The 19,106-nt window shown below is 44.8% G+C and overlaps 1 protein-coding gene across 1 annotated transcript in view; it reads right to left on the reverse strand.

The window, feature by feature from the left end:
• The window catches only part of arhgef25a (Rho guanine nucleotide exchange factor (GEF) 25a), a gene marked incomplete at both ends in the record, with an annotated part of 82,274 nt that extends 67,188 nt beyond the window's left edge, over nucleotides 1-15,086 (reverse strand). Inside the window, one exon of the mRNA XM_080732688.1 lies at nucleotides 14,966-15,086. Coding sequence (XP_080588814.1) covers nucleotides 14,966-15,086 — 121 coding nt within the window. The remainder of the gene's footprint in view (nucleotides 1-14,965) is intronic.
• Between the last annotated feature and the right edge of the window lie 4,020 nt (nucleotides 15,087-19,106).

Here is a 19,106-nt window from a genome sequence, read left to right on the forward strand (position 1 = left end):
GGGACTGAGTTACTAGGGCCCAAGGTGGAGGGGCCTTAATTATTTAGCTATTGAAAAATAGCAGATATACAAGTTCACAGTGCGGCACCGAGTGCCGCGCTGCGAGCTTGTAGATCTGCTATTTTTGAAAAGTCGCGAAAATGTGTGCAAATCTTTGAATATATGTATTTTTTAAGCGAAAATGTGCAACTAAAATTTTGCTTCTGGGGGGGTCCCTGGAACTAAATATTTTGAGATGAGGGTCCGTGGCCAAATACATATCATTTTGGGGGTCCTTCACAGGAAAAAGTTTGAGAACCACTGACACAGAAACATAGGTTTTCCAAAAAACCTTAGAAGGATTTGAAATATTCAAAGCACAAATTTTCACAATTTAAAAAGAAATAGCAGATAATACAAGCTCACAGCGCGGCACCGAGTGCAGCGCTGCGAACTCCTGTGAACTTGTAGATCTGCTATTTTTCAATAGTTAAAGCACAAACACTCCGCAGTGAATCCCAGGGCCCAGAATTTGGAGCGACACCCCTGGCAGCAACCTACTGTAATTACAATTAAGCATTACTTGATTACGCTAACAAATGACTACGCAGAAACAAACTGCTGTGGCCTTTTTTTTTGGGGGGGGGGGGGGAGCAAGAGAGGTAGATTTTCAAAGTGGAAGCTTGCAGTGGGATGAGAAATGGCTGGTATGGGAGAGGTGACACTGGAGTCCATCACTGCCATGACCTTGCTCCTTCTCTGGTGGCCGGCGTCCAGATGTTCCTCTGTGCTCTGGCACACACAGCCCATTCACACAGAGACCACTGGGGCACCCGCTGAGCAGCGTTGCCATGTCCGCTTATTATAAGCTGCTTTCGGCTGTAGTTTTCCCCATGAAGTTGCTTGTAAATGTGTGGTGTGGTGTGTTGTAGTTTGGGCTCGTTCAGGGGCGTCACAAGGGGGGGGGAGTGGGACTGAGTTACTAGGGCCCACATTATTTTATACTTTAGCTATTTAAGAATAGCAGATATACAAGCAGCGCAGCGTGGCTGCTTTAACTAGTTTCAAAATCCGTATTTTGCTTTAACTATTTTCAATAGTTAAAGCACTAAATATAATGCCTAATAATACGTTCCCAGTCTAAATGGGTTAAACCCCCTACCCCTATGAAGAACATTCATGGGGAAAACTGAACGAAAGAAGGTCATGCATGCTCAGCAAAAGAAAAAAATATATATACTGTAGGCCTATTGAGACAAGAGGAGAAAAGTGTCCAATCAGCTGGGTCTGTGTGGACGGGGCATCAAGGCCACTGTGGCCTCATGGCATATCGTCACTGTCGGGCAGAAACCTCATATCTCCAAGTTTCATATGTGTATGTTTTTTCGTAAAGTAAAGTAAAGCCCTGCTTCATCATACAAGACTGTCACACAAAACTAGTGAAACTAGCAGATCTTAACACCTCGCGATGCGAGACGCTGTGTGCTTGTAGATCAACTTTTTTTCACTATTTTAAATCATTTTTAAAATGATAAATACATAACGAACGGTTTTGTACAAGCTTTCCAACTGACAACCACGATATAGTGGCTGTCGGGCAGAAACCTCCTATCTCCATATCATAACGTTTTTTTTTTATCGCAAATTTAACCCCCTACTTAATCGCGATCGAACTACAGCATCACACAACAGCATCAAACGTAGCAGATCCGCATTTTGAGCCTGTACATCTGCTATTTTTTTTTTTCGAATCCTGAAAAGTAACAGTATTGGACATATGAGGTTTCCACCCAGACAAGAGACCATATCATTTTTTGAGGGGCAGATCGAGGGCCAAACTGAGGTGCGTACGACGTACGGCAGCCATGGCCTCCATGGCCTCCGTCTATCTGTCTAGGTTGGTGTATGATGAGATAATCACCAGTGCTGTTCCAGCCGTACCACTTTAGTCTCACAGACCCATGGCCTCAAGTGTACACACACACAAACACACAAAGAGAGAGAGAGAGAGAGAGAGAGAGAGAGAGAGAGAGAGAGAGAAACAGAGAGGGAGGGAGAGAGAGCAATAAAGCAATCTGCTGCTTAAACCAGCCTGCCATTATAGGTTCAGGGTAAACTCTCAAGACGGGTTCAGCGGGGCCCAGATGGCAGGCGTAGCAGCCCGGGCACGTAGGCCCGCTTACGGCTAATGCACCCTGACGGCGTGCCGCGGGTAATATTTTGAGATGGGGTCAGTGGCCAAATACATATAATTTTGGGGGTCCTTGACATGAAAACATTTGAGAACCACTGACATAGAAACATCATTTTTTGTAAAACCGGAGTAGGATTTAGAAGACATTCGTAGAATGTGTTCGATGTCCCATTAGTTCAACGCTGGTGAATGCTAACCTGGTGAAATGCTATCTTGTTGACACTGGTGAATGCTAACCTGGTGAATGTTAAGCACTATGCCTGAACCTAACCCAAACCCTAAACCTAACCTCAGTAAAGCTATGCCTAAACCTAACCCTAAAACCTAACCCTAACCCTTAGTCGAAGTAATGACACGTAGAAATATCAAGCCTTTCCCATTCAGAGCCACTGTGCTTCATGTGGCAGCTGCGCACTGTGCTGGTGTCAGAGAGCAGGGCTGCTCCTCCTGGCCCTCAGTGTGCCAGACAGACAGACAGACAGACAGACAGACAGACAGACAGACAGACAGACAGACAGACAGAACTCTCCGTTCTCACTCCTGGCTGTATTTCAAAACCACCCCATACAACAAGGTCATTGGTCTAAGTTCAAATTTTTTGAGCGGTGGTCACAACGCTCCTATACGTGGCCGTGTGTGTGGGTCTGTCTGTCTGTCTGTCTGCGTGTCTGTCTGTCTGTCTGTCTGTAGCCTGCAGTAACCTTTTCTGACCACACATGTTAAGGGAGGGGCGCTGTTGTTCAGGCCAGGCCAGACCAGGCACACACACACACGCACACGCACACACACACACACACACACAGGGGGGGGGGGGGGGGGGGGGGACCACCGCTCAGTTCACACGGGTGTGATTTTTTTTGTTTTCTTTCCGCTTTTCATGTGATAGATTAAACCCAAATAATGAGAGCATCAGAGCGAAGAAAAACTGTCCTCGACTGCCTGTCCTCAACAACGATACATTTAAACAAAAATCACACCTTGTTGTGAACTGAGTGGTGGTCAAATAAAAATAATCAAATAAAAAGAGTCAAATACATGGATTGCAATCCGCGACGCGTTGTGAGCTTGTAGATCAGACACATTTTGTCACGGAACACGCCGTGATGAAGAAGTATAAGCCAGGATTTACTTGGGTGATGTGATGTGTGTTGAACGGACGGACGGACGAGGCTGCAGTGCAGACTGCACAAACAGCGCCGAAAAAGGTAAAGTAGTGGGAACACAAGCAGGAAGCTCCATTCAGCGGCAGCCACTTCCAATCAAACCACAACATTGCGTATACCTCAGCGTCGGACTTTTCTCCGTGCTCAGAGTTATGTCTCCGGCTGCAACATTAGCGCGCACACACACACACCGTTGTGCGTGCTGTTGCAGCCACCCAGTCGCGGACGTGTGTGTGTGGTGTGTGTGTGTGTGTGTGTGTGTGTGTGTGTGTGTGTGTGTGTGTGTGTGTGTGTGTGTGTGTGTGCGCGTGCGTGCGTGCCCTCCTTGCTACGTGTGTGAGAGAGAGTGTTAATGAGTCTGCCTGCTCAATAGCGCCCCTCCTTCAACGTGTGTGTGTGTGTTTGTGGTCTGTGTGTGTGGTCAAGAGAGGTATGACAGGCGACAGACATACAGACAGACAGACACGACATCGTGAAACCCAATTACAGGAGTGGCGGTGAGACCACCACTCAAAAAACTCTGCTAAGACACACCACATTGTGTTTCATGGTGCAGCTGTATTCATTAGACGAATTTGAATTGGACTCCACTTTTAGAGACGAATTTATTTCGATTCAGCTCTGTCTAAACTACAATATGAAGTCATTCAGAGGTTTGGGGGGGCGGGCACCGTCATTAATTCGGCTGTTCGGTGCCACCAAGATCTTGTGACTCCCCAAACCGAATCGAAAATACATTTGGCTCTAAAAGTGGAGTATGCATCGGCCCATAGAGTAGAAGCATTTCTACGTTGGGGTGAAAAAAATCCAACCTCACTACGTATCATTTCAAGACCTGTTTGAGCTTCACTATTCTGTGAGGGGTCACTGAAAGCATAACAATGGACAGGGTGGGCTGACCTAGAGCTGAAAGCCTGTTATGTGGAGAAGGTGTGCTGTAGAGTGGTTTTCACTCAGTTCTCCAGCCGTTCTCTCTCTCCCTCTCTCCCTCTCCCTCTCTCTCCCTCTCCCTCTCTCTCCCTCTCTCTCTCCCTCTCTCTCCTCCTCCCCCATTCCCATTGCTATAGCAACTAAATCCAGAAGTGGAAAGAGTGAGGGACAGCCACACAACAGATTAGCCGCAGAACTAGACACAAAATAACAAGTACACACACACACACACACACACACACACACACACACACACACACACAGACACAGACACACACACACACACACACACACACACACACACACACACACACACACACACACACACACACACACACACACACACACAGGTAAAGCATGCAGACTGGGTTTTAATAAACACCTGTAGTCTTCTTGGAAACTGGTCTACACCAAATCTCTTCCATGAAAATAGCAGATCTTACAAGCACACAATTTGTCGCTGCAAGGCGTTGTGAGCTTGTAGATCTGCTATTTTTGTTTGTTAACGCTCCCCTCAGACGATAACAATCAATAAAGTGATCCTATCACACAATTAAAGTAACTCTGAGGATCCCTAGGGGTCCCAGACCCCCTGTTGAAGACCCCTGATAAATCTTTGTATGATAGGAATTTCAAGAGGGTCCTCAGCAAAAAGTAGTTAATACAGCGTCACAATCATCTTAACTTACCCACTTATCCATTTATACGGTGGTATAAATGGAGGTTGGTTATTCAAATATAGCAGAGCTACAAGTGGACAGGTAATGAAAACTAGCACTCGTGCTATATTCATTTTAATCATTACATAACATCTGCAATTTTGTAAGAGTTTTTAAGATACTGTACACACACTGCACACACACACACACACACACACACACACACACACACACACACACACACACACACACACACAGGCACGTGGCCCTGTGGTTAAAGCGGTGAGTTACGACTCTGTCAAGGATGAGCAAACGAGCTTCTCCGCTTCCACCTGTGTCCGTCACTCACCCACCTGCCACCACTTCCCGTCAGCCCCGTTCACTCTGTGAGCCACAAGCTGCAGCCCCTCCCCCGCCAGAGTCTCTAAAGCCATAAAAAGACCGTAAAAGTGACAGCTGACCGGTGTTTATACGTTCATTTTTCCGAGAATTCTTTTATGCTTCTGTCAGTGCCTTCGGCTCTGACCCTGGGAGAGGGGGTTCTTTAAACTACAGTACATGAAGCCTAGTGTCTCCGTTCTGGGGCAAAGATTCTGTGAAAAACAGCACATCTACAAGCTTGCAACATGTCACATTAGGAAAGCGTTGCGAGTTTGTAGATATGCTATTTTCTGCAAAGATATAATGTGTAGAGCAGGGGTCCGGGACCCCTAGAGTTACTGCAGGGGGCTGCCAAATCCTTGTGTAATAGGATAATTATTTTAAATGAACAATTGAACCCTCACATCCCTATACTCTGAGGAGAACTTCAGCCAAAAATTGCAGATCTACAAACTCTCAGCGCCTCGCACTGGCAAATAGGTTTGGTGTATAGGTAAAAAAGAGCAGAACAAGTACAGAGTGAAAGGTCAATACTAAGTATTGAGGATTTTTGATTTTAAGTGGTTAAGTGTCAAACAAGTCTATGAATCTATCTTTGAAATCGATGAGAATCTCCATCACACATTTATACAACATATAGAGGGGGGGTCCCTGCTTCATCTCTCTCTCTGCTAAGGGGTCCTTGGCCTGAAAACGTTGAAGACCCCTGTTGTAGAGGGACAAAAGGAGGGGCTTTTAGTGGTTAATAGCCATCCTCAAGGTAATTTGCTAATGTGTCTAAAGCCACCCACAAACATCAAAGCGAGAATCTGATTTTTTTTCCCCTTTCTTTCATTATAATCATCTCTCTCTCTCTCTCTCTCTCTCTCTCTCTCTCTCTCTCTCTCTCTCTCTCTCTCTCTCTCTCTCTCTCTCTCTCTCTCTCTCTCTCTCTCTCTCTCTCTCTCTCTCTCTCTCTCTCTCTCTCTCTCTCTGCATTAATCTTTCCTGTCTTCACATCTTCAATAACGTTCCGACTGCTCTTCCTATCAATCATCCGCTCTGGGCGGCTGCACTTCCAGCCTCATGTTTATGCAATGCATTTTTAGTACACAAACATTTCCTCTCTCCTGTGTGCCTCCCCACACTTCTCCTCCCTTCAGCAAAATGCACAACACACACACAGTTTTATTCACATTAAAACACACAACTAAAACCCTACAACAGGGGTCTTCAACGTTTTCAGGCCAAGGACCCCTTTGTTGAGAGAGATGAAGCAGGGACCCCCACAGCCTTTTCACAGATTCCATATTGTTTCATTGTTTGACAGCACAATCATCAGTGTATTTTGGATGTATAGTGGTGTTTCAGATATTTAACCACTTGAACCGTCAATACTTAATAAACTTGACCTTTCACTCTGTACTTATTACTGCCAGATGTTTTATTTATTTATTGGGTCTGGTGCCAGCAAAAAGCGGCATACCTTTGCAACGTTATAGTAGATAGATAGACATTTATTTATTTATTATTATTATTATTTTTTTTTATTGTGCAACATGCACTTTGGCAGACCAGGCAGCAGAGGGCGGCGTCATGCAAGAATTAATGTGAATTTGGCCGTTATGTGTTGCCATCCATTGAGACCAGTCACTGGCCACAGAGCCACAGGGCCAGAGAAATCAACACGGAAGAGAATTGGTCTCCGTTGATGTTAACGCATAAGGGATTTTTAAGACCATCATGTGATGTGATTACAGTACACGGCGGCGCGACCCCTCATCAGCTTATGGACATCAACAAGGTAAACGAACGAACGGCCGTATTGGCGCGGCGCGACACAGAGAATTGGGGCGAACGGGAACGTCCGTAGCAGTAAAACAGTTAAATGCTCTTTTTCCCCCCTACACCAAACCTCTTTGCCGAAAATAGACGATCTACATGCTCGTAGATACGCTATGTTTGGCTACAGTTCTCAGAATATGGACACTAGGGTAATATAAAAAGGATTGGAAGATTTGGAGGACCCCCTGAAGTAACTCTGAGGACCCCCTAGGGGACCCGGACCCCCTGTTGAAGACACCTGCCCTACAAACATGAACAACCCCCTGTGCTCCACACATTTCCTATGGAATCCCAGGAAACTCGCCTTGCCTCTCGTGCCGGGGCAACCATGCGTGTCCAGAAAGGTCCTATACCGTAGCTCCTTGACAGTTGTGTCATTGCTATTTCTCGTACACATCGTCACAGACTCACAGTCGGGCGGAAACCTCGTATCTCCAAGTTTCAAATTTGTATTTTTTTTTTCCGTAAAGTAAAGCCCTGCTTCATCATACAAGACTTAATAGACGATCTACAAGCAAACGTCTTGCGGTAGTTTAAATCCTTTTTAAAACGATAGATACAAAACGAACGTGCGGACTCGTGCACACACATGCACGCACACACACCCGTACAGTAATATAGATGACATCACCATCATTACACAGTGATAAATCCGTGCGAGCCGACACACTGGCCACGGGCGGAGGACGGAGGTGTATAATAGACTGGACGCATCGGTGCCACAAGATCAAGATCACCATCGATCTGACAGATTGAATACGCATTGCAGTCCCTGTGTCCTCTGGGTGGACACCATGGAGAGGAGAGGAGAGGAGAGGAGAGGAGAGGAGAGGAGAGGAGAGGAGAGGAGAGGAGAGGAGAGGACATCTCTGCCTCTGGGCTCGTAGCAGCATTGGACGACACATGGTGAATACTTCTAGCCTGGAAACCATGCTGACAAATCTGCTATTGCAAAAAATGTGGTCTGGCCCCGCTCAGTTATTCAAATATTTCACGGCTCACAAGTCGTGAGGAACCAACCAGGGCCCCAGTATGCAAATGTGGGGCGGGCTTATCACCTTCTGCGCTACTCTGATTGGTTGTAGGTCTAACTAATAGAGTCAGTTTGAATCGTTTTATAACTGCCCCTCGGAAAAGAAAGTTACACTGAGAAGAACTAGGCTAATTGTCTGGCTACACAATTAAGGCTAGAATACTTTATGAGGATGGCATCAGTCATTCACACTCAGTGGTGTGTGCGTGCGTGCGTGCGTGCGTGCGTGCGTGCCTGTAAACTGCACCACGCACGCACGCTTGCCAACGCGTATGTGGTTACGTAGGGGGTGTGGGGTCAAACTGAAACGGCACACACTCGTGTGACACGATGGCATGCTGTACTGTGTGTGTCATCATTCAGAGGACAATGGCCATGACTCACTGCTTGTCAAACGATCACACAGCAACACACCATGCTTTACTCTGGTGTCATTGGGGTGTTCGGAGAGAACAGTGAGTGAATAGTAGCTATTAGATGAGCAATACCCACACACTGCTTCATTTGACCTGACAAAGATCCCTCATCAAGCAAAACGTTGTCATCTATAAAGGAAGTGTGAATTTGACAAAATGTGCAGCTTCTATTGGTCTCAAACTAGTCCTTACCAAGCACTTCCCCACATGAACCCTAATGTCACAGCTAGAGTGACTCACTTTTGAATCATTGCTGTTGCCTACTTGATCACACTACAGCGTCACACAAAAGCATCAAAAGTAGCAGATCTTTCTACTACTGCTACTACTACTTTCGATATTTTTGAGCGGTGGTCACAACGCTCCTATACGTGGCCGTGTGTGTGGGTATGTATGTCTGTCTGTCTCCGTGTCCGTAGCCTGCAGTAACCTTTTCTGACCACACATGTTAAGGGAGGGGCGCTGTTGCACACACACACACACACACACACACACACACACACACACACACACACACACACACACACACACACACACACACACACACACACACACACACACACACACACACCGCTCAGTTCACACGAGTGTGATTTTTTAAATTTGAATCCTGAAAAAGTAACAGTTTTGGACCCGACAGAGATGATATGTTTAAGTTCAGCAGCACACATTCATACTGAGAGTATGTACAGTAACTGATTGTAACTTGTAGAGTCTTGTAAAGGTGCACATTTGAGAATAAAAAATATTTTGTTTAAAAATAAAAATAAAACACTTTAACCACTTCATCCATTTATACATTAGCTATTCAGCGTGCCACGCTGCGAGCTTGTACCTCTGCTATTTTCAAGCATTTCTGAAAAATCTTTAAAGTTTTTGAACATTTTTGAATAATTTTGTTTTTTTAACATAAATCTTAACTTCTGGGGGTCACTGACACAAAACCTTTTCAGGTGTGGATACAAATACATTTCATTTTGGGGTACTTCACACGGAAAAGTTTGAGAACCGCTGCATATTATATAGAGGGTTTAAGTGTTCCTCAGCATCCATCATTGCTGTGCGTGTATACTGTATATATACATACGGTACGTACCTAACTCTCTGCTTGAATGGTGAGATAAGGCACAGATAAGACATCCATCACATGTCTCCGAGCGTACACACTTCATTACATTATGGCTGACTGAGACAGCCAGCCTGTAGGGCATACTGTATATAATGACGTTAAAAGGGGGGAAATGCTATATCTTTCTGTACAGATAAGAGCCATGTGAGCAGCTGTGACATCGAGGCCATTGTGTGTGTGTGTGTGTGTGTGTGTGTGTGTGTGTGTGTGTGTGTGTGTGTGTGTGTGTGTGTGTGTGTGTGTGTGTGCGCGCGTGCGTGCGTGTGTTGTGTGAGTTTCGGTCCGGCGCCACGCATGACCGGTCTCCGTGACCCTCGCCTGTTGCCCGGGTCTGTGACGCTCTGGGTGCAAATGAGGAACAAGGAACAAACAGAACACTGCGGGCAGCTCATTTAGCCTTTCGTCAAACATAATTAGTGTACAAGCCCCAACGGTCAACTTAAAGGATCACTTCACACTTTTCTAACCGTATGTTCACATGCATGGTCCTCAACGATGCTCATTATAAGATGGTAGTGGTAGTGGAAATAGCAGATCTACAAGCTCACATCGCGTCGCATCGCGACACGTTGTGAGCTTGTAGATCGGCTATTTCCACAATCAATGTTATTTTTCCAAGTATAAAGTTGTCAAATATCTAAGTAATTTCTTTGTATATTTAGGTTATGCGTCATATCTGCCATGTGCAACTTCAAAGGCTAAAAGCCAAACAGTAATGTAATTGTCAACGAGAGAAACACAATTAAACCGTCAATCGCAATTATTTGAGTGACAATTAATCGTCATGTAAAATGTCATAATTGTGACAGCCCTGCTCGGAGGTGGGCTGCCTATGTGGACAGTTCAAAAACATGCCTGTACCAATGACACACCATGGGGATCCCAAAGCTAATGGAAACTCGACTTTGCCTTCTTCCTGGAAAAAAGTGAGCAGACATGCTGAAATAGAAGCCATTGTTCTGGCATCGAGGCAAACTCACAAGTATACCCACATTGCAAGTGTTTCAGGTACAAACACCACAACAGAAGCAGCGGGAGGCCTGACTGCTGAACGCAGTGTTCACTCCAGCTCCCGTCATTCGACTTAACATCTAAATCCTCACACTGGGAGGGCCACATGTACTAGAGGTACTGGAAATTAATGAATGATGGAAGAAGTATAGAAGTATACTCACATGTTCCACTTAAGTAAAGGACAGAAACGATACGACAATGTAGAGATACTCTGTACAAGTCTGGTATTCAACATTTACTTGAGTAAAAGTACAAAGGTATTATGATAAATCCAATTTATATATACTTTTCTTGGCACTCAAAGTCGCTTTACAGAGGAACTTTATTAAAGAGAATAGTTAAAAGGCTAAAACCTAAGCAAAGAAAAAGGGCGATTGGAATGACTTTTTCCTAAAGTAAAAGTACTCATTATGCAAAAGTACCTAAAGTAAAAGTACTCATTATGCAGAATGTCCAATTTCACAAGTTCTATAATTATCTATAAAAAAATCCATGAACATTAAAATGCCATTGCCGTCGTTGCCCCTCAGTTTGGTCTTGTGCCCCTCAAAGAAAAGGCATGCCCTGATCGGCCGACTGACTGTTTCTCCTCTGTCAAATTCTTGTAGACACCAGTGTCTCTTTGTTGTCATGTAGACATGTCTTTTGTCGAGATTCTGAACCCCCTGAGTCCCCATCTTTAAACCAATCCAGTGACTTTGATTGGTGGTGGGCTGAGCATGGATCAGATTGTAAATACCTACATCCTTAACCCTTAAATTGAATTAATTCTTTCAAAAGACTAAAATCTTGTTTTATTTGATGGCCTTCCTGCCCTGGCATTTGGCCATTTGTGCCCTCAAATGAAACTCCAGGCCATGTAGGAGAGAACGACATGTGTAGGAAGCCCCATTTGGCCGAAAAGGACTGAGACAATAAACCCCATATGGTTGATCGGAGTCCCTCAGGGCTCTATACAAGTGTCTTTTCTGCTGAAAATAGCCGACCGACAAGCTGGGACAAGGTGGGACAGAGTGGGCAGCATGCTTTATAAAAGACTGTAAGCTGAGCTGCTGGGGGGACTAAATGAGTTGAGCAGACCACCAACACTTTGCCTACAGTACATAACGTGAATCACAGGATTAAGTAAGTATACTGTATAACACTGGTTCCCAAACAGTGGGTCGGGACCCATTTGTGTGTCCCTGACAAATTGTTATGGGGCCCTTAATTTTTGGTTTCCTACACAAAACAAACGTTTAAGAAGTAGTGAAAATAGCCGCTCTACAAGCTTACGTTGTGAGCTTGTAGATCTGCTGTTTTCACTAGTTTGGGTCCCGGGCAAAGGTGTTTTTTCAAGCAAAAAAAAGATACTGCTGTATAATATATGCTTCATTCAGATCTCCACTGAGCCCAAGTGGGTCCAAATAGCAGGTGGCGTATAAGCTTAGCAAGGTGCTCTGTGTCTGCAATAGAGGATGGGGTTTTACGCAGCGTAACAGCTTCACATTAATATTATTAATGTTGCAGTCTGAAAGACTGGTTTTATAGCACAGGCTTGTATCCAAGGGCTGTTAGTAGACTCCTACAGCTCAGGTCGTAAAAAGGGGATCAGGAGGCTTCCTGCTTCTAAAGGCTAAAACAAAACATCTGATGATCATATTTTGCTACACGTTAGAAACCTCATGTTGGATCCAAAACAAGCCTTTTTAATACACTTAGATGTAGTTTACTGCAACGAGGAGAGACTACTGGGCTTTGGGCATTATGGGGTCTCGCTCTCGTAAAATTTTCCTTGTTATCTTTCGTGGCGGAGACCCATAATTCTAAAAAAGAATCCCCCCACATTCTCTAAAGTGTGTTTAATACCTAGAAGCGTCTGTGTTTGCTATGATAACATGATAACAGCGAGGCGTGGGTGCTGCTGCTGCTGGCTATGGAAAACTAGACTCTCTCCATTACATAAGAGATTAAACTTAGAGGCATCTGAGGTATGTATCCAAGAATGTTGGCCAATAATATGAAAGCCCACCTCACGAAGCCCCCCCAGAACCTCTCCATATGCCGAGGCCACAGTGGTCAGGCTTGACTGTAGATCCCCCTTTGATACTGGCTTGTATGATGGAATGCAAACAGGCATGGAACCGTATGTGTAAACCTGTACGCAGCCATTATATTAGACAACCCTGTTGTTTTAACTTTGCCTGCCAGCCAATATAATGGAGAGGGTAATGTGCAGTATGTAAGAGAAAAACACTAGTAGCTCTGGGCTAGACGCTACCACCGACGTTGCCAGATTTTGAGAGAGAAATCAAGCAACCAGGACTACTATAGGCTGTATGAGCACTTACACCCTATACAGTAACAGCACATCGGCTATTTGAAAATCCGATCTACAAGCTCAAGCCAAGGCACTTTTTATTCTATTCCAAGTGAACTTTGGAATACACTGTAATGAGCATTTCTACACTGTAATATCACTACTTTTACTGAGGTAACGGCAGTAAAAGTAATCGTCTCTGTCAGGTGGAAACCTCATACAGTATGTCTGAAACTGTTACCGATTCAGTTCAAAAAATTGAAAAAGTAGCAGATCCGCAAGCTCCAAACGACCTTGCGGCTCTGCTACTTTTGATGCTTTTGTGTGACGCTGTAGCGTGATTGAAAAAAACACAAAGGAAATGGAGATAAGAGGTTTCTCTGCGAAATGTGTGTGTGCTTCCTTCACCACCGCCGCGTACTGTACATGCAGTGCCACCCGCTGCTTATACTCAACCACACCGTTCTAATGGACCAGCGCTCTTCCTGCTGCACTTCATTATTAGCAAACAAGAGATGAGATGAGAGAGAGAGAGAGAGAGAGAGAGAGAGAGAGAGAGAGAGAGAGAGAGAGAGAGAGAGAGCAGGGGGATTACTGCTGTTTTGTTCGGCTCCCTGTGTTTGGGACAGAGGAATGTTTGATCCTGATCCACGTGCTGCGTATATCGTCGCTGTCGGGCAGAAACCTCATACTGTATCTCCACGGTTCAGCGTTTCTCCATCGCTTAAAGCTTAATGGCCTAATGCTTCCTGTAAAGTAACAGTGTTGGACATACAAGGTTTCTACCCGATAGTGTACTGTACCTGACTGCACATCCAACTCATCCTGACAGGCACTAACCCCTCTCTAAGTCCAAAAAACACACTCTCTCTCTCTCTCTCTCTCTCTCTCTCTCTCTCTCCTCCATCCACCTCTTTGGTCTCTGCCTTTCTGTTTCTTTCCTTCAGTCCATCTCTGTCTTTCTGTCCATATTTTCCAATGTGTGACGGCAAGCCACTTTCCAACTCCAGTATAGCGTTGTTGTCATGTGGAAACCTTGTATGTCCAAAAAAAAAACGTTCATTTTGTATTTATGATTTCAATTTTCTTTTTCAAATAGAGAAAATAGCTGATCTGCAAGCACTTGTATGCTTGTAGTTTTGCGCGACAGTCACGTGTGATGAAGCAGGGCTTTACTTTACGAAAGAAACTTACAAATTTCAAACTTGCGAGATACGAGGTTTCTGCCTGTCAGTGACGATACATACTGTAGCTATAGAAATCTGTAGGAAGAGTATACTCTATGTGTGTACGTGTGTATGTGTATGTGTATGTGTGTATATGTGTGTGTGTGTGTGTGTGTGTGTGTGTGTGTGTGTGTGTGTGTGTGTGTGTGTGTGTGTGTGTGTGTGTGTGTGTGAGAGAGACACACACATCTGTTGCTTCAGCTGGAGGCGAGCAGAGAGCACTCGGCACACTTAAACCATTAACACACGCAGGCAGGAACACAGCAGACAGATAAGACTGCATGGGGGTGGGGGGACATCTGAGCACAATGTGGAGGAGCATACCGTTGATGTCGGGGCAGTGGGGCACAAACTTCTGCTCCATAGTCAAACTTATGTTTTCTTTTTCATAAATGAACACGCTATACTTGCTCGTACCGCAGCGCCACATGAGAGCATCCAAAGTAACAGATTGGCAAAGCTCGAAAGCTTCGTTTTGAGCTTGTAGCTTGAATTTGAATCCTGAATAGTAACAGTTTTGAACAGATAGGACTGTTGTTTGTTGGACTTGTTACTTCAGAATTCAGCAGCAATGATACACAAACACGAGCACAAGTACACACACATATGCATCTGTATATACAGTATACCTGCACAACGTGAAACTGCTGACATGAATGTGTGCGTGCGTGCGTGCGTGCGTGCGTGCGTGCGTGCGTGCGCTACGCTGGACACTGACCTCTGACTCGAGCATAGCAGCAGCCACACTTGACCAGGACTTTACGAAACAAGTGCTGGCAGCCACAGCCCCTGTGAGGAAGATGATGATGATGATGGTGGTGGTGATGCCCCCCCTTCATGTTGTACCCCTGTGGATGGCTGGCCCACAAGCTGGGGTGGACATGGCCCAACACACACACTCTCTCTATCTCTCTTACTCTCACATACACAACACACACAAGCAGACAGTTTCTTCAGGGGGATGAAGGGGGTGGGGGGAGGGGCTAGTTGGGGCTCCTTAGACAGATTATAATCCCATAGAGGTGTCAAATGAATCTCCACAGCGGACGACAGAGAGAGAGAGATACAGAGAGACTCAGAGAGAGAGTTGTAAGAGTTTAAAAAGTCCACACTCCAGATCCAAACAACAGCGGAGGAGCTATCCACTCTAGAAGGAGGATCTCATTTGGTACCTAGATTAAAAAGCCAAGGAAAGAGTCCAGCACTCTCGCCATGAGATGAATCTTCTCCTCTTTCTCCTCCTCCTCCTCCTCCTCTTCCTCCTCCTCTCTTCTCTCCTTCTAGATCGCCATTCGGTCCTTTTTTTTCCTCTCTTTTTTTTGCCACCCCCCCTGTTTTCCTTCTCAGTTGCTGAGCTACTCGCCTCTGTGAACTGCCCGGTCAAATGACAGGCTGGGAGAGCGCCTCAGAGAGAGAGAGAGAGAGAGAGCACGAGGGAGAGTGAGGGGAGGAGTCAGCAGCTCTGCTTGCTGGCTATTCCAGGCTAACGTTCCCACTCCCCTTATTTTCCCTCTTCCTGTCTTTCTATGCTGTTCCTCTCGAGTTCCTTCTCTCTTCCTCCTCGCTGTTCCTCATCCTCATCCACATCCTCATCCTCTCTCTCTCTCTCATCCTCTTTTCTACATGGTTGACTCTCACTGTGGCATGGATTAATTCTCATGAAGAGACTGCCTTCTGAACCTGCGTGGCTCCAAACAGGACTGGGGAGCTGTTAGGAATAATAATAACACCTACCCAGACCCGAATGACACATTATGTGTGTTAACTCTGAGTGTAACCAAATAAGGGTCCATTTGTTTACACTGTGGTCGTAGAATCTCTGAGTTGCAATTAAAACTCTGGGTTTTCCTGTGTCACAATGCTATTTTCCAACAGTATTATTTTATCTGTTTTGCTGTGTCATGTATAATCGCATTGTAAAGGTGCTTATAATGCATTATAAACCCTTCTTAAATATCGTCTGTCGGATGGAAACCTCATTATGTCCAAAACTGTCACTTTTAAGGATTCAAATTCAAAAGCATCAAAAGTTGCAAAACAGGCTTCGAGCTTGCGAACCTGCAACCTTTGATGCGTTTGTGTGAAGCTGTATTATGATCAAGAAGGGCATTAATTAAAATATGGAGATAAGAGGTTTCTGCCCGGCATCAACGATATACAGTGTTATATATAGTCGTTGTCAGGTGGAAACCTTGTATGTCTAAGACCCTTCGTTTTGGATTTATCATTTTAAAAATGAACTAAACTAGTGAAAATAGCAGATCTACAAGCACACAACGCTGTGTGCTTGTAGATCGGCTGTTTTCAATACTTTTGTGCGACAGCCTTGTATGATGAACAAAAGTACAAATTTGAAACTTGGAGATACGATACCCAAATCAAGTTGTTTTATTTGTATTCTTATTATTATTATTATTATTAATTATTATTGACAGATGATTTTAGGAGGAGGAAGGGGTTTGTTTATGGCTGTTTGAGGAGAGCATGCGTTTCAACTCTCTGTGGGATTTCCTTCCATATTGACTGTACTGTTTGGTTTATGATAGATACTGTAGATACTGTAGGCCTACAGTAGGCCCGCAAGGAGACAGCAGCACTCCTCTTTCCATGCCACTGGGGGGGTCTCAAATTTCACAATGCTGGCATTCCTCTGGTGTGTGTGTGTGTCCGCTAAGTACACGTGCGTGTGCGTGTGCGGGTGTGTGTGTGTGTGTGTGTGTGTGTGTGTGTGTGTGTGTGTCTGTGTGCGTGCGTACGTATGTGTGTGTGCAATACCAGTCATTTAGCCTGACAGTTTAACATAAATATTAGGGGAGTCAAACCAAAGGCTCAGTTAAATCTGCTATAAATCTAAAGGGAACACTCAAGGAACCAATATATTTGACTGGGAGTCATTTATCACCGATGCTTCAACTGTTTCCCTTGAATGAAATACGGTGTGATAACAACGCACTTGTGGTGCCTTAAAAGATGATTAACTAGTCTGTGCATATGCATAGTGTGTTTACAGACGTGTACTGGTGCGTGTGTGTGTGTGTGTGTGTGTGTGTGTGTGTGTGTGTGTGTGTGTGTACACACGTGCGCGAGCGTGCTTGCGTGCCTGATTGAGTGAGTGTGCGTATAAACAAGGCTGTGTCTGGCAGTAGTCATGACTGTGCATCATATCTGACTGATGAGGTGTCTAATGTTAATAGGCGACTGGTACAACAGACACTCTCTACTGCCCACACACACATGCACACACATGCACACTCACTCACACACACACACACACAAACAAATGACGTGCCTGTCCAATGCCTATTGTCAAAGCTACATATATCATTCCAGTAAACGAGTTAAGGGTCTTATATGGCTGAGATAAATGTGTGTTCTCTGTCACGATCATCATGTCCAGCTGCGATTTCTCTGTTGCGCTCTGGGAAAGAACCTGACGAACCCACCTTTTTATCATTAGTAGTATTAGTATTTATTACACCCACATCTCTGCAAGGACCCTCTGGGTTACTTGAGGGAGTTCTAAATGGACCCTTACAGGTCTATAACTCTTAACCGCCCCCATTTGGTTCCATTTGTACACTCTCAGAGTTATGGTGGTCCTTGAAATTAAAACGTTTAAGAACCACCGGTATTGTAATTGTGTAGCAGTGGTTAAGTCCACACACCAGCTCAGAGAGTGTGAGAGCTCCGGATACGGTTCCAAATGTGAGGGAACAGATTCCGGTTCCTTAATGTTGGATCCGGATATGTACCCTCCTGGCGAGTCAAACAGAGCTGTAGTTGAATAGTAAATGTACCATATTTAGACTGGTACTGTATATGTGGGCACATGAAACTCATCCAACCACAACAAATGATGACTCATGAACACCTTCCTTACTGATGAAATCATACAGGGTGTGAGAGTGTAACATCTGACATTGCTACTGCCAGAAATCCACCTGGAACGTAGTAAACCAGCCAAACCAAACAGTATAATTCTTACAGTTAATGTATCCATAACTATTATTTACTTGAGTACTTGTACTTATTTTTTCCCCCAAGCATATCGTCGTTGTCGGGTGAAAACCTTGTATGTCCAAGACCGTTCGTTTTGCATTTATCATTTTAAAAATGATTTAAACTAGTGAAAACAGCCTATCTACAAGCACACAACGCCTCGCGGTGGATCAGCTGTTTTCACTACTTTTGTGCGACAGCCTTGTATGATGAAGCAGGGCGAAAGAACATACACATTTGAAACTTGCAGATGCGAGGTTTCCACCCGACAACGAGGATATTCATTTCTCTCCCATGCTACGTTTTAAATACAAATATTATATTAATATTAAATACTACATTATCTATCTATAATCTCTGCGTGTCTGTCTGCGTGTATGTAATCCGCGTATCTCGAGAACCGTTCGTCCCACCGGCTTCAGATTCGGCACGCACGTTCTCCGCCGCGGCGCGGAGTGCAGTGCCCGGCCTCAACCCGACCCGACGCGCGTTTTTTCCGAAACGGCGCGAAACGTTCGGAATCTCCTTATGCGGGGTTGATTGTTGACATCAGGCTGTTCCGGAGGAAATCGGCGAAAGCTCTGACTCATTGTGACATCACTTCATAAAAGGCTCTGACATCGCGTACGCCACATGAGTCAACAAAAAATCTCTGTGAGTGTGTATGTATTATGTATGTAATCCGCGTATCTCGAGAACCGTTCGTCCCACGGGCACGCGCGTTCTCCATATATGGGCATAAAATGAATGCCCCCATATATGGGCATAAAATGGATTGCAGACAGACAGATACAGATATCTCCATATATGGACATAAATGGACAGAGGCAAACAGATGGTCAAAGATCTCCATATATGGG

Source organism: Nannobrachium achirus (genome assembly GCF_963921795.1).
Source record: "Nannobrachium achirus genome assembly, chromosome: 9".
In the NCBI taxonomy this organism is placed as follows: domain Eukaryota; kingdom Metazoa; phylum Chordata; class Actinopteri; order Myctophiformes; family Myctophidae; genus Nannobrachium; species Nannobrachium achirus.